General features: G+C 44.3%; 1 protein-coding gene across 3 annotated transcripts in view; it reads left to right on the plus strand.

The window, feature by feature from the left end:
* The first annotated feature begins 3,931 nt into the window (after positions 1-3,931).
* zeb2a (zinc finger E-box binding homeobox 2a) overlaps positions 3,932-15,784 on the plus strand; it is a 52,640-nt gene continuing 40,787 nt past the window's right edge. For 2 of the 3 annotated variants that reach the window (XM_076264411.1, XM_076264413.1), the window contains exon 1: positions 5,307-5,786. In XM_076264411.1, the coding sequence (XP_076120526.1) occupies positions 5,714-5,786 (73 nt within the window). In that variant the 5' untranslated portion in view covers positions 5,307-5,713. Of the gene's footprint in view, positions 4,083-5,306; positions 5,787-15,784 lie in introns of those variants that run through there. The other variant, XM_076264412.1, reaches the window with a different exon arrangement.

Genomic DNA, 15,784 nt, shown 5'->3' on the forward strand with positions numbered 1-15,784 from the left:
ATGAAAGTTTGTCTGCTTGAAAGACTGTAACTGAGTCTGTGACTCCCATGAGCCATGGATATCTGATCAGGATTTACGATAAACTATGTCCTGCTTACATAAACCCAAATCCTCAGGAAAGGCTACGCTAAGCCTTGATCGTTTACCCTCCGTGGACAATGCCTGGCTTTTCGAGAAAAGGAAAAAAAGCATGTGCGCACAGTAAGACTTCAGACACAAGAGATGGTCTGAGCTGTATCTCTAGGATGCACTTCTGTAAACAAAGGGCACATGCACCAGCGTCTGATGAGCATGAAAGCTTGAGTCATAAGAGCAAATGCATATCTCAATGCACAGGGGATAGCCCCTTCAGCATAAATGTCAACCCACGGCCTGACAGTGCAATGAGACAAAATAAAAAGATTGATTGGAGTATTGCTGACCTCCTTGTAACGGCAGGAGTGCATTTACAGATACAGCAGTTAACATTTCCTTTATGTTTGTTTTTTGTTTGTTTAGGTTTTTTGTCTGTTGTGTTTTATGTTCATCCTTAAACCTTTACAAGAATTCTCTGTATTTCCTGTCCTCTGCTTTTAATCTGCACTGCCTCTTGCTGGGATTAGTTGCTAGTACTTGCACCCCCCCTCCCCCTAGATTTACTCCTTCTCTTTGCCACTTACACCAGCATTATGGAGATAGATAGACACAGATTAGCGATGTGTTTATGTTTGACAGCAGAGGCTAGATTAGGTTATTCATGTGGGGCGCAGAAGGAGATTGTGGGGGGGGGGCAGCCTTATGAGTGCTTATGAGTAAGAGAAAGCATGGGCATGTGTGTCTGTGTGTATGAGTGAGAGTGTGTGTGTCTGTGTGAATCTGTCTGTGTCTGTGTGTGAGTGTGTGTATGAATGAAAGAGAGAGAGACTGCATCCCTGTACGTGTGCGTGTGTGCGTGTGTGTGTGTGTGTGTGTGTGTCTAGGCACAGCCCACCTCCAAGTTTAATGGCAGGCCATCAGCATTTCACCCTGAAAACCAGACCAAAGGCTGAATCTTGAGACTGACCTCCTTTGTCTACTATGTATGTCAGGTTTAATCTTTAATGTGGCACAATTGATAAACGACTCAGAGACATTTGGCAGGTCTACATCTGGCCAAACTATTTGTCTTGTGGTTGCTTTTCAATGCTGTTCTTAAATATACTGATTAAGGAAGAGATACATAGTGATATATCCTGTGTTTATGCTTCAGTCATTTATTTATTTCACACAAGATAATGGAAGAATCTAGGTGGTGACATGTTCGCTGCGAACCACAAATCCAGTCACAATTATCTCCACAAGATGCATATTGTCTAGGCCTACACCAGTGGTATCTAATCATGGTTTTGACTGTTCTGAATTCCTTGCAAGCATTTATTTGAATATGTCTCTGGCAAACAAACAGATATACAGAATGAGAAATGCAGTACATACAGGAAGACAATTAGCTACGTATGCATACAGATACACAGATAAGACAAAAAAGATGGTTAGATTGACCATGCATGCAAGAATAAGACCGAGGCATGAGCGGAGAAAGAGAGAGATAGAGCTAGAGAGAGAGAGATAGAGCTAGAGAGAGTATTAATATAGAAAGTGAGACTTCAACCTATTTGTCAGGTTCTTAGTGAGCTGACCATCTCTTTCACTTCTCCTTTGTGTTTCCAAGAATTTGCTGGGGATGATGCGGCAGCCATGCCTGAGGCACTCACAATGCTGTAGGCCCACCCTAACTGGATGACTGTCATTTCACAAAGCATGGTACAATGCCAAAGAGTAGGCTATCTTATTTACATCCCCATCAGCCCAATATATAGATGCATTGTTCAACAACTATTAACTGACAGGGAGAGAAATCAAGATACTAATCAGTCTATATAGAGATCTGAAAATGAATTTAGGGATATTAGGGAGTCAAACTCTTTGGTGTGTGTGTGTGTGCGCGAGTGCGTGTGTGTGTGTGTGTGTGCGCGCGCGCTCGTGCTTGCGTGCGTGCGTGCGCGTGTGTTTTCCTCAGGATGAGAGTGGCCTGCGTGACGACGACAGTTATCACAAGTGGTGCCGATGAGGATTTAAAGCAGAGGGAAACGGCTGGAACTAAACCTACTGTCTAACAACGGATTTTCCCATTGCAACAATCGTGATCACACATTTCCAACAACAGACTTACCTAAAAAGCGGAATGCAACACATAAAGTAATCCAATACAAGAGGTTATTCTCAACATGCCATTTGAATTTTGGTTTGTGCAAGAATATGCATGGGTATTGCGTGGGTTTCCGTAGATGCTCTCAGCATTTGCTGTGTTCCACTTCTTCAGTCTCCGAGGGGTATAAAGTGCCATTAAATCCATAATAACATTAGCACGTGGACCGGTGCACTGAGCCACCCTTTAAACGCTCGTTTTTTTGTATTTTAAAGAATATGGGTCAAACTCTTACAATCAGATATACGCACATAAACGCTGTCATTAGTGTTTGTTCACAGTGCACTGTAATCCAATTTCACGCCATAAGGAACTAAAGGCAATAGTGAAAGTTTAGCAGAGTGACTAGAAAAAAAGACTACGGGATTTTGCTCTAATCATAATTCGATTTGTTTCTATTTCAAGGAAAGTTTTTCTCAGATATTAAAATAGGTTACCTGCGTCATATACAATGTTGAGATTGTATACTGCAAAATAATGATGATCAAATAATACCACAAGTAGCCAATTTATAATCAATTAAGTGAACTGAATACAAACCCAGCAAATGCATAACGAATGCCTGAAATTATAAACTAAAAAATTAAAAATGTGTTTGTGGGCTATGCAATTGCTTTCATTCGCTGTTGTGGGCTAACGAATCCAGTCTGCCAAATCGTTCTGCAGATCATAATCGACATCAGACCATATGCAATTGAAACAATTGATCGATTATTAATTAACAAGTGCAACAAGAATATTGAGTATTATTGCAAACCCCGACTCAAGTTTTAAATAACTTAATATTAAAGAACGGAAACGCGACATAAAAATATAAACATGGGCAGTCCTAGACTAATTCATTATAGCCTATAAATCTGCCTTTTCATTGTATTGGACGGCCATACAGGCTATTGATTGAACTTATGAGTGCACTTAAACATAAAATAAGTCAGCAGCACAGTTGAATGCATTCAACTGCACAGCAGCATAAAAGAGATTCGATACTGAAGGGATGCTATTTGCGACATGCATTTCAGCATCGACTAAAAATCCATGCAAAGGTGGAAATGTGCACGAAAAGAACAATTACAAAAATCCAAGCACTTCACAGGTAGACTATAGTGACTTCCGGAAAGGTAAGTTATCTGTGTGAAACCTGCACGGTCCAGGTTGCGATATCTGGGTGATATCACGCAATGAAACAGATAGACCACCTGTACGCTTTCAAATTACTTATCTTGTGGGGTCACCTTACAAACAGGGGAGACTACCTGTGCACCGCCGAAACGCCTGCTATCTTATCTGCGGGGCTCTGCATGTGGCTCCCGTCTGGATGGCACAGGTCAGCTGATGACACCACACCATGTTTGCCCCCTGTCGTCCTCGTGTTAGGAAGTGCAGTGACACTCTCTTAAATGCTCAAAGGTCCCTCGCATATCTTGACCGAATACTTCAGAATCTGGATTTAACTTAAAGCCTTTCTGTAATAATAATAAAAAAAAAATGATCTGGAGGTCTAAAATGCATGGCTGGGCTATAGGTTTACCAAACGACACTCTCGCGTTAATGTTTCTCAATTATCCCTCCGCGTGAAGATAGGTGGCGTGTGTTGCAGGGTCTTGCGCCTCTGTATCACAGGGAATAAAGAGAGCGAAAAATGTCATTAGAGGAAGCGTAATACGTCAGTGCGTCCTCAGGTCTGTTCCGTGAAGTGGCTGCAAGAGATCAGTCCAAACCTGCCCATCAGGAATAACGGTCCCTCGTCAAGCTAATTCCAAGGCATACTTTTACAAAGAATCCTCATCGCTTCATTACATTGTCGGCTTATTTTCTCCCATCTGTCAGTTTGGAAGATTACATAAACAGAAAAAACCCGGTAGGTGTATTTATTCATTTCTTTTTAACTATGTGCTAGTGGCATTTCGGCGACAACTTGCAAAAGTTCTGTCTTGATGCGTTAGTGCAAGTAAAAAAGTTGCACAGACTTTCACCTGTGCGCAGGTATGGAAAGGTGTGCGATGCGCCCTTGGGGATGTAGCCTACCTGAACCAAGTCCTCGCTCATGTTGATTTTATTCAAGTATCATCAGGCTATGCGTCAACCTTGATGATGTATTATACGAATTGTCTTACTGGAATTATCGTTCCCATGCTTCGGAAGCCTGAACGATCCTCGTCGCCATTCCATCGCCCTTCGTTTCATCAGAACATGGAATTAATTAACTTGCTCAATTAAAGCAGAGGTTCTGGTGTATTTAAGTGATGCCAGAGATAAAAAAAATATTCACCGCAGAGGCTTGGTTGAAATGATAAAAATGCTGCATAATAATATCCTCGTATGAATGATTTAAAACATTCAGTTTCAGCATCCAGTGATGACTGTTTAGAATCAGAATCACTTCTGATAACAGCTCTGTTAGGATGTTGAGTCGTCGCAGCATATCCAAGTATCCGCGAGACCTTTGGTTTATTTATTTGTCATGGCTCGTTTCCTATTCTGACAAAACAGAAGTGGAGACACACTGTACTTAAAATCTTCACACTTTCAGGTTTGATGCGTTGCCGACTTTGAATCATCATTTTTCATGATACAACCTCTTCGACTGCCATGTCATACAGGAACTTGGCATATGAACAACCGTTTTCAAAATTATGTATAGGCCTAATATAAACTAGGCTGTTCATAACATCATATTCGGATTAACAATTACCAAAGACCCACGATGAAATTATTAAGTACTTCTCAAGTAAGTAAAGTACTTCTTAAGGAGTGAGTATACTGTATTCTTATTTGTCAATTGCAAGTGGGGCATGGGAGGGGTTGGGGGCGATGATAACAGCTGCCTAAAAACTGTTTTTCAGATGTGTTGCTTGAGTTATTTGTGACACGAGGTTTGTGTCACTGTGACATGGAGGACTGCATATTCGCAGTTTTGTGAGACCAACAATTAAATCATTTCAAGCGAGAACACAAAGAGATGAGGCACTTTCGATCTGAGCACTATACACAACAACAGTGAAACTTTTTAGTAAAGAAAACATTCTAGCTGTTTTGCCTATATAGCTGTCCATAAACAGCAAAAGTTCTGAAGTGTGATTTGCCAAGACGCTGAAAATATGTTTTGTTGTTCTACAGCGTGCCCGACACTGAGTTGAGCTATCATCCCGTACTGGGACTGGTATCAGAGGTGTTGATGTTGGTGCATGAGTGTCCGTCCCCCTGTTTGCTGCTCAATGCACTGCCGCTTGTCCGAGCAGACACTTCAAAGACACAGGCGACGTACGACGGACGTGCTTCCTCCCTCACTTTAGACACTCCACTGTCGGACTCCTAAACGCGAACTTTTAAGTTAGAATTGACCATCCTCATAAAACGGAATCTATTCGGTCTGAGTGGACATTTGTTGCCGTTTTGTTTGGTTGTTAGATCCTACCGGAGGCTGCGTGCTGCGCTGTCTGGAGGAACGGAGCCCATGCGGACTGCTTGCCATCTGACCCGCTCTTATCAATGAAGCAGGAGAGCATGGCGGAGGGGCCCCGGTGTAAGAGGCGAAAACAAGCCAACCCAAGAAGAAAGAACGGTAAGTAACTGCAGTGTGTTGATTAAATGTGGTCATTTAGCTTACTGGCAAGGTACTGACATTGTTTACAGAGTCGCGTGTCCTCTGTCTTTCAGGACGCGTTAAGAGTTGACATAAAAAAGCGGAAAGATGGGATCAAAAGTATAACGTTAAAGTTAATTTGGACTGTTATACTTTTAAACATTTGAAAATATTGATATTTGTCACAGACTTACTTCTATAAACATGTTGACTGGGCTTAGGAAAAGTTTTGAAAGGGTGCCTAGGCTTAGTGCGGTGTTCGACGTAGCGCTAGGGTTGGGATAACGGTCCCAGATAGTGGTATTATCTTCTGGCAAGAAAGGAAACCGTTATGTGAGCGATTGTGTGTTTGGATTGAACCTTTTCACTGTCATACAATACCGCATACATTTTGAGGACTAGGTTGGAAATGCTATTTCCAACCTAGTCCTCAAAATGTATGACCCCTGAACAACTTAGACTTTGCGAAGGGTGTGAAGCCTATCGAGAGTCTCGCTGTCTTCTTTCGTAATTTTTCTCATAGTTGGCTTATTGTGATCCATTCAATAAAGTTCCCATCGATTAAAGGCAGACTGTTTGCGTGTATTGTTATTAGTATATATTATTAGTATATATATATATAATTTTTTTATTTTGCGTTTATAATATCTGGATAATGGTTTGATAAACCATTCAAGCTTTGATGTGCATTTTCTATTATGATGCAGTTTTTACATTATATATATATTTTTTAAAAACCATAGATTTACGGCACTTCAAATATGCCTACATCATTGAGCAGTGGATATTAAATGCATATCGTGACGGTTGTGATTCAGGGAGGCTTCGTTTACAAATGTAGCCTATAGCTCGTCTACGCTTATGGTTCTCATATGCCTGACACAAAGTTTGTCATGTTTGACATATTAGCTGTTGCCTTTTCAGTTAGGACTGTTCTGCAATCCTTGATCCCAATTCTTTATTAACTTATTGATTCATTAAAGTCGATAATTGTCTGTTAAATAACATGTTACAGTAAGGGATATATGGTATCTGTCAGTTGTTTATTGTTGTTGTCGTTATTATGTTAAAATTAACCTATAAAATAATAAGTGGCAAAATGACTTTTAGAGTTATGTTTTGATATTTGGTCCAAGGATAAATCAATTCCCTGTGTTGTTTTTTTAAGCAAAACAAGTAGGCCTAGGCTACATCGAGACAAGTTGTATTTTTAATTAGGACGGGCTTTAAAGAAAGGTGTATCCTCACTTTTATTTACAGTTGTTCGTTGTCAAATATGGAAAAACACGAGGATTTCCAAAATGTCGACGATTAATTGAACTTGCTGTAACGTGCAATAAGCCAGAGAGTTGTGAGTTAGACTCCCGGGAAGGGGATATGTCGTGAAGTTGTTCTCATACAGTAGCCCATTTCGGGCCTACTGTCCGTAAGATCTAAAACAGTTTTGAAATAATTTTCAACCTTGATACATTTAAATAAAGCCATGTCTTGAATACTATCAGATGTATAGCCTATTGCTCTGTGATAGGTCTATCACTTGAGGCAATTTGCTGTCCCTGCAATTTGTATTTTTTTTCTTTTCAGTCTAAACTGGTTAATGTTGGACCAGCCTTAAACTAGTGACATACTGCTGTTTGCAGTTGAGTTGGGTTGTAAATCTGCTAGCGGGATGTGTTATTAGGCCTAGTCTGTTGCACTGATTGTTTGTCAAATTATTTAACTTTAAGTAAGCCTAGTCCAACCTATGCATTATTGTGGGTGATAGAGTATACCGACATCAAAATTGACATAGTTAGTAATAGTATTACATCAGAGGTTTAACCCCCTACACTCGCATCCCTTTCCGATCTCCACCACCACACCTCACTCCCCAAACTCCCTCTCACCAGATCCGCCAGATCCGCCCCTCCTTTCCAGAGCCCGATGGGAGGTCACATTAGGCCCTGTGTGTAACTCGATACGCGCAAAGCTGCACGGTTGTGTTGTGGTTCTCAGTTACCCCCCCCCCCCCCCCCCACCCCGCCTCCCTTCACGCCGCACATACACCACCACCACCACCACCATAAGAGCGGTGCGTCACATCCAGCTGTGCGGGGTAGCTTGGCCTAGTACGCGGGCGCAGCTGTCAGAAACGCTCGGCTGACTTTGCCAAACACTCCAAGTAAAAATGGTTGGAGTTTTGCTACTTTGTCGTCGCGACGGTATAATGATAAAAACACAACCTACTGTGATTATTATTTGAGATAATTCTCAAATACGTATTCTTAAAATGAAATTACTGAATTTGATTTTGTTATCTCTCATAGGTAAATCGATTCTGTTTAAAATTTAAGTTTTGTTTGGTTACAGTGACAGGCTTGTTGACAAGACTTTTTGTTAACATTTCCTGCACGCCGACATCTCTTACTTTTTCTGTTAAAGGAACATTGTGTGCTGTTTACTTGGAACTATTTGCAAGAGGTTAGCAGGTTCACGAGTGCCTGTAGACAATGGGATGTCATTGGAGTGTGTCTCATTGACATGCTCGTATCGTCAGCGGTACCAGGGTGTCCAGTGCGCCATTTCTGTCACATTTCTCACAAAGGTGCCATTGTACCCAGCTGCTGAGGATGATACCTTTCATAAGACTCTTTTCGTGTCCCCTGCTCACGACTATGGCCACAGGACTATGTATCTGATACAGTTTCATTTCATTTAAATTTAAATTTAGCAGATGAAGTCTGCTACTGACAGCTTATTAGGTTGTTGCCATTTTCACGGCAGTGGAAATCTATTTACCCATGGGTACACACAAATGTATGTGTGTGTGTGTGTGTGTGTGTGTGTGTGTGTGTGTGTGTGTGTGTGTGTGTGTGTGTGTATGTGTATGTGTTTAAGCACGCGAGCACACACACACACACACACACACACACACACACACACACACACACATACAGCCAAACTGGTTCTCCTTTGGTATGATCTTTACTTTCGCTCACATCAGTGCTGACCTGAATGCCTTTCATATCTGCTGCTCCACTGTGCCTCCCTCCCTCACCCCATCTCTCCCTCCTCTCCTCTGTCTCTATCTCTTCTTCCCTCCCTCCCTCTCTCCCTCCTCCGCCACACACCCCCTCAGTAAACACCCCCCGAGGGCAGAACAAAGAAAAGGAGCTCCTCTCCTCCTTCTTAATCACAATTCAGCCCTTTCACTGCCGCCAGGCCGCTCTCCCTGGCTTTCAGCATCCCAAAGCCGGAGATGAAAAGAGGGAGAGAGAGAGAGCTAGAGTGAAAGGAAAGAGTGAGGGAGAGAGTGACAGAGAGAGAAAGAGAAACAGAGAGAGAGAAAGAAAATGGAATGGAGAAGGAGAGAGTGTGAGTGTGTGAGGGATTGAAGAGTGGGAAAAATTGATTATGTTGAGGAGGACAAAAAAGTTGCAAAGAAACACAGATCGGGATATGAGTGAGTGGCCGATAGATTGATAGACAGAGAGAGAGAGAGAGAGAGAGAGAGAGAGTGACATAACTTTAGCTTTGCCAGGCTACTTCTGGTTACACACCTCCCTAAGCATAAACTACTGGCCCCGAACAGAGGAGCAAGCCCTGTCCTAATGGACAGATAGTGTTACTGGATGCCATTCCTGAGCGACAAGCAGCTGAGTAAGAGTGGGTGTGTGTTTGTATGCATGTATGCGATTATATGTGGGTTTGGTGCGACGGCTGCTTGAATAGCTGGAGAATCTGAGAGAAAGAGAGAGAGAGAGAGAGAAAGAGAGAGAGAGAGAGAGAAAGAGAGAAAGAGAGAGAGAGAGGACAAATTGAGAGGCAGCAAGAGCGGGCGAGTGTGAGAGAGAGGGAGTGACAGAGAGAGAGAGAGAGAGACAGAGAGAGAGAGGGAGTGACAGAGAGAGAGAGAGAGAGATAGAGAGAGAGATGAGCAACAGATTGTTTGATGGACTGAAAAGAAATATCACAAGTGCCTGAGAGTGCTTCGATTCCATTCTGAGAGCCATGGAATAGTTGGTGGCAGGTGTAACTGATTGTTTGCGCCCATGTCTGCTCACCAGCCCCCATAGCTTTTGGCTGCATAAGGAACTCAGAAGTGTGCATCACCGCAATGATACTTCATATTCGTCAGTGTTTTATAGATCACATAAACGATGTGGTCAGCAGCGCAGGAATACTTAAGTGGACACTCTCTCACACAGAGTTTCAGTCACAGGGTTTTTTTTTTTCTTCTTCCGAGGTTGTTCATGTGTCACTTTTGGTCAGTGCGTTCAGTGTGAAAACATGACAATAGCAGATCATCAGGGGCGGAAAGCCTGCACCTTTGTCTTGGCTGACGAGACATACCTCATTGTGTGGCGATTCCCCTCTCCTTTCTCCTGCACTTCAATAGGTCAGGGATCTCAAATGCAAATCTACAAAGTCAGGCTAAGGGAGAGAGAAGAAAAGAGGGAACAGAGAAAAGAGAGAGAGAGAGAGAGAGAGAGAGAGAGAGAGAGAGAAAAAAAGGAGGATGCTGTAGTTTTTCAAATGTGCCATGTGATATGAATGGCAATTTTTTTTGTCCCCCCCACCCCTCAACCACTCCCTACCCACCACACACACACCCCCAGAACTTTTTTTTTGTCAAGAAAAGAAGATTATCCATACACCTTCATTCAACCCCTCCCTTCTCAGCTAGCCCAAGCTGTGTAGGATTTAGGCCGATTTACTTCAGCAAACACCTATGGACATTGGGAGGGGACCAGCTTTGCTTGGGAAGAGGGGGCCCTTTGTTTGGTGGGGTGCAGCAGGGCCTAATGCTCCACAAGACGGACGCATTATTACATTAAGCTGTGTGCTGGTGGCCCGGGGAGCCTGGTTAAAGCTGCACAATCTGCTATCTGCGAGAGGAATAGAGTTGTCTCGGCTATATCGCACTCTTAACATATGAGCCTGAGTGTTATATGTAAACATACACGTCAGAGCAGGATCTGGCCAGTTGGTGGTGGTCAACGTGCAAGCAAACACATGCGGGTCAAAAAGTGTAAAACTGTGGATTTTTACTGAAAATGGAAAAATTTTTTTATTTGTTTGTTTAATTTGTTTATTTTCTGGTGTGGTGTGTATGTCGGGTTTGAGCCTGTTGAGAAGCTGCTGGTGAGCTGTCGGCCTGATGAAACCACCCCGTCGACTTTGGCGGATGGGAAAGCATCAGGCCACAGGGGGAATGCCATGTTTTTATTTGGAGTTAAGCTACATGAATCCCATCCCCCCATATCTCCCGCCCTCCCCCCCTCTTTCTCCCCCCCCTCTCTCTTTCTCTCTCTCTCTCCCTCTCCTCCATTCCCGCCCTCCCAAACCCCCCCCCCCCCCCCCCCCCCGACCCTGTTCAACACTAGTGCTGTGAGCTTTATCCTGTCCGTCCCCCCAACATCTGTCATTGCGGAGAGCAACTGGGGGAATGCCACCCGGGGCTGCGTTAGTCCTGTGTCACTTGTGACTAACTGGGCATTTCACCATAGTAACTCTCCCTGCCCGTCCACCCTACCTCCACCCCCCAACCACACTCACTCACATCATCACAGCAGAACAACTAGTGTAGTGGATGCAGATGTCAGACTAGTGTATGTGTGGACACACACACACGCACACACACACACACACACACACACACACACACACACACACACACACACACACACATTCTACTTGTCCAAATATGAGAGGCTCAGCCACTAGTACAGTACCTCTGCAGTAACATACAGCCTGTACGTGATTATCTGTCTCTTTGTGTGACCCCCCCCCCTTCTCTATGTGTGTGTGGTGTGTGTGTGTGTGTGTGTGTGTGTGTGTCAAGGTGACTGACATGGCTCACGGTACATTTCTGTGTCTCTCTGGCTGTCTATCTGTCTCGTGCTCTCACTGTCTAAGCATGCGCACATTTTCTTCATGAGCGAGCCTAGAGTAGCGGCGTGACATTTTGTGGCGCCGCATCGCCGTTAGCCTAAACAGCGAGGATTTACCAAGGTCAATAATGAGGTATGTCACTGGAGGCTGCAGAAACAACAGTGGCAGTGATAATGAATAGGACTAAGGTTCAGCTCTGCCATCAGGACTCTGGAGTGGAGGGGGAGGGGGGCGTTCAGAGAACAGCATTGCAGAGCAGGGGAATGCCTTGCTAAGAAGGGCACACCGCTTATGGATTGGCTGAGGGGAGGAACACGTAGCGAAACACACAGGTTGTTAGGTTCTTGTGGTATTTGCACATTTGCCATAGCTGGACCGGGGTTAGTTCTGTGTGTGTGTGTGTGTGTGTGTGTGTGTGTGTGTGTGTGTGTGTGTGTGTGTGTGTGTGTGTGTGTGTGTGTGTGTGTGTGTATGTATATGTGTGTATGTGTGTGTGTGTGTGAGAGAGAGAGAGTGAGAGAGAAAGAGAGAGAGAGAGAGTTTGTGTGTGAGGCATTTTGTCATTTTTTCACACACACACACACACACACACACACACACACACACACACACATACACACACACACACACACACACACACACACACACACACACACACACACTCGCTCACTCACTCACTCACTCACTCACTCACCCACATGGATATGCCAGTTTGATTAGTGCATCACCTCCGGCAAGGTCATAGACACATGGAACAATCAATAACGGATCGGTGGATTAAGGTGTCATGACATCTGTGGGTCCAGACCTCCTGCGTATGGGTGACTGCATCCTAAAGCCGGCCCTGTTGACAACACTCCTGTCAGATGCCCTGTTCTCGTTCCTTCCCCTGGCCACAACCCCCCCTGCCCCCCCCCCCCCCCAACCCCCGAGTCTGTTTCTGAATCCCCCACCTCTGACATTGGTCACCTGGGACTGGAGCCTTTGGCCCCAGAACACAGTATAAGGGGAAGCCTTCACTTTGTCCCTTTCCCTTGATGTGAGGGAGATAAAGACCTGATAGGGCCATGTTAAGGTAATTGGAGCCAGATTGCATGCACAGATTAGGCAGAGTGCAAGGACTCCTCTCTTATATCAGGCGACAGCTCTAGAGGTATGGAGCTATTGGACTAGATGGATTTCTGTAGCGAACACTCGCGCTCCGTGGCGGAGGTGGAGGAGGAGGTGGAGGAGGAGGTGGAGGTGGAAGAGGAGAGGCTGGCTCAGGCTGTAATTGTATTTGGCATATTATTGAAACATTCACTTAACCTGAAACCTGTTTAAGAGCAGAAGTGAATTGGAAAGGACTGGTACTTAAAGTCAAGTAGGGAACAAAAAAAGGACAGAGTTGTGAGTAGAGCCAAGAGAGGCTCGTAGGAGAGGAGGTAAAGAATGGCTTATATGTGTCACAGAGGTGGCAGTGTGTGTTACCCACCCTGCATCGGTGAAGCAGGACACATGAGACCATATATTAGCTGATATTGTCACAAGCAATTGCTGCACAAGAAACTCAGGTAGTGAATATGTCAGTGTTAGTCACTGCCACAGAATTCCTTACTGTCTACCCCTCCTTTTTTGTGTCATTTTTTCGTCGAGACAAGACCGTCCTGGTCAGCTACTGTAGTCACGGCCTGGAATGCTATCCTGCGAGCATGTTTTGGTACAAGAGCATTCTTTACTCACAGGAACGCACGCACGGTCCACACTCCCTCACATTTTTTTTCTTCTGCTACCTCATTTGAAAAAAATAAAAACAACCAAAAAAAAAAAAGCCAGCCCTCCCGAGGAGGCGACAGTAGGGTTCCAGCCGGAGGATCACAGAGTCGGCGCCCCTCTCTGGTCGCAGGTCCCAGCAATTAAAGTAATGAGGAGGCTTTTTCGCTCACTGCTCCGCGGAAGCCAGGCCCGAGTGCAGTGCTGACTCGCCGACTTCCGACTCCGATAACTCCCGGGCCCACGGCCCCCGGCAGGCAAGGCATGCCTGGCTCCTTATCGGGGAGGATGTCCTGTTCTCTTTACATTCCTAGGCTAAATGATCCTCTTCCTCCGAGCGAAAGAGACCCCTCTGCACTCAAGAGCGAGCACGCTGGAGCTGAGGCTCCCCTTCAAAGTTAGCCCACACAGAAACAGAAAAACGCACCACACTTCTTTAACCTCTTTTTATGCTTTTTCTTTTGCAGTGTTTTTTTTTTGGAGAGGGGCCTTTCTGAATGCTAGTGTTGCTGCTGAGCTGATGTTAGACCTGGGGCTCACTGAAACTCTGTTGATGTGTCTCTCGCTGATGCTGCAGAGGAGGTCCTGACCTATATGGAAGACACTGTTGTTTGCTAGTGTTTGAGTCTCTGACTCAAATACAACAAATGTCTTTCCATATTTGTGTCTTAAGAACATAGTTAACAAAACACTTTATGAGTAAATATGAGGATCCGATCACAAAACATTAAACAGTAGAATGTATGTGGGCTTGTCTCATTTTAACAGGCCATTGGTCTAACTGTGGTCGTGGGTACAGCTATGGCAACTGTCACCCTCCTCTACCACTTGCAGTCAAGTGGAAGGTGTTCGCCCACAGGCAGGAAAAGGAAATCTGGAGGACCATGTGTGCCACCCTTCCAGATGGCACGCTGTCTCAGGCCCTACCTCTCAGGCGGGCAAATCACAGGTCTTAATGCTATCGCTTTTCAACTTTTACAATGGGGCCAGGCTCGTAATTACCAGTGGCGGCTCATTTGCGAGGGCCCACCATAAAGAAGTGTTCCTTAGCAATTAAAGCTAATGAAATATTCATGTGTGGCACTGGCCCCTCCATCCAGGCAAAATGAGTAAGCCACACTTAATGTGCTTCTCTCCCTCCCTCCCTCCCTCCCTCCGACCAAGAAAGAACTTCATTTTTATTGTGGGAGCTGCTTGGTATGCTGTTCTTAGTGCTCTCTAGCAATCAGCAATAACTCTAGTAGGTACATACGATCATATTTAAGTAATATCCTTCATGTCTTTCATAAATTCTGAAGTGTGTGTTATCTCTTTCACTCTCTGTGTGTGTATGTGTGTGTGTTTTGTGTGTGTGTGTGTGTGTGTGTGTGTGTGTGTGTGTGTGTGTGCACGCGCTCATGCATATCCTGTTTTTTTATATCAGAACTCACCTGATAGATAACAATATTCGGAGAAAATTCTGAAGAGTAGCAAGAAATAGATTGTGGAAGATGATGACTTCTTTGAAAGGTGACCTTTGAGGTACACCATGTTCTGTTTCTCTCCTTCTCAAATTAAAAATCAGTGAGAGATTAATAGAAAAATGGCATACCTCATATTCACATAGAACACCCAGGGAGTGTGATTTTCTCCTACTCTCAATGTGTTTTTGAATACTACTTTTATCAATGGTTCAAGATACTGTGTTGTTGATGCCACAGATTGATGCTGGTCATTGACTAGTCATATTTTTCAGTGTGACACATAATGTTGCCGATCTGCACTGTGTGTTGTTACGTCACCATTGCCCTAAAGGCGAGGAACGGGACGGGAAGGGGGCATCCTTTTCTAAATGCCTCTTTATCTGTTGTTGTCTTTATGTCTCTGTCTACAAGCTCAGCTATGAGAGCAAGCAGCTGTTCCACTGCAAGGCTGAAACCCCCCCACTACCTCCGCCTCCGCCTCTGCCTCCGTCTCCTCCTCCTCCAAACACACACACATACGCACACACACACACACACACACACACACACAGACTGAGTTTGCGCATGTGATGTGCTGGAACTGATGGGGAGAGGGATGTCGGCAAGTTGTATTGAGCCTAAGTGGCGTAGCGGTGAAGTTTTGTTAAGCTGCGGACAAAGAGCCGGAGAGACATGGGATGACATTGTTTGTGTGAATATAAACATTACGTTTAAAGTGTAATGAGTGTGGTTCTGCCCTGCTCAAATCCCCAAAAAGATAGATAGTACCACACTGACATCCAAAGATATCTAGCCCGCAAAAAAGAGCACACAGAATAGTATTTCTATCACTTGTAATTGTCACTTCACTTAATACACAAACTTCACTAGGTACCTTGGTAAAAAAAA

This window comes from Alosa pseudoharengus, unplaced genomic scaffold, assembly GCF_046254945.1.
Source record: "Alosa pseudoharengus isolate Yale_2024_CS ecotype anadromous, Long Island Sound unplaced genomic scaffold, YU_APseudo_1.1 YU_APseudo_1.1_scf_3, whole genome shotgun sequence".
In the NCBI taxonomy this organism is placed as follows: domain Eukaryota; kingdom Metazoa; phylum Chordata; class Actinopteri; order Clupeiformes; family Clupeidae; genus Alosa; species Alosa pseudoharengus.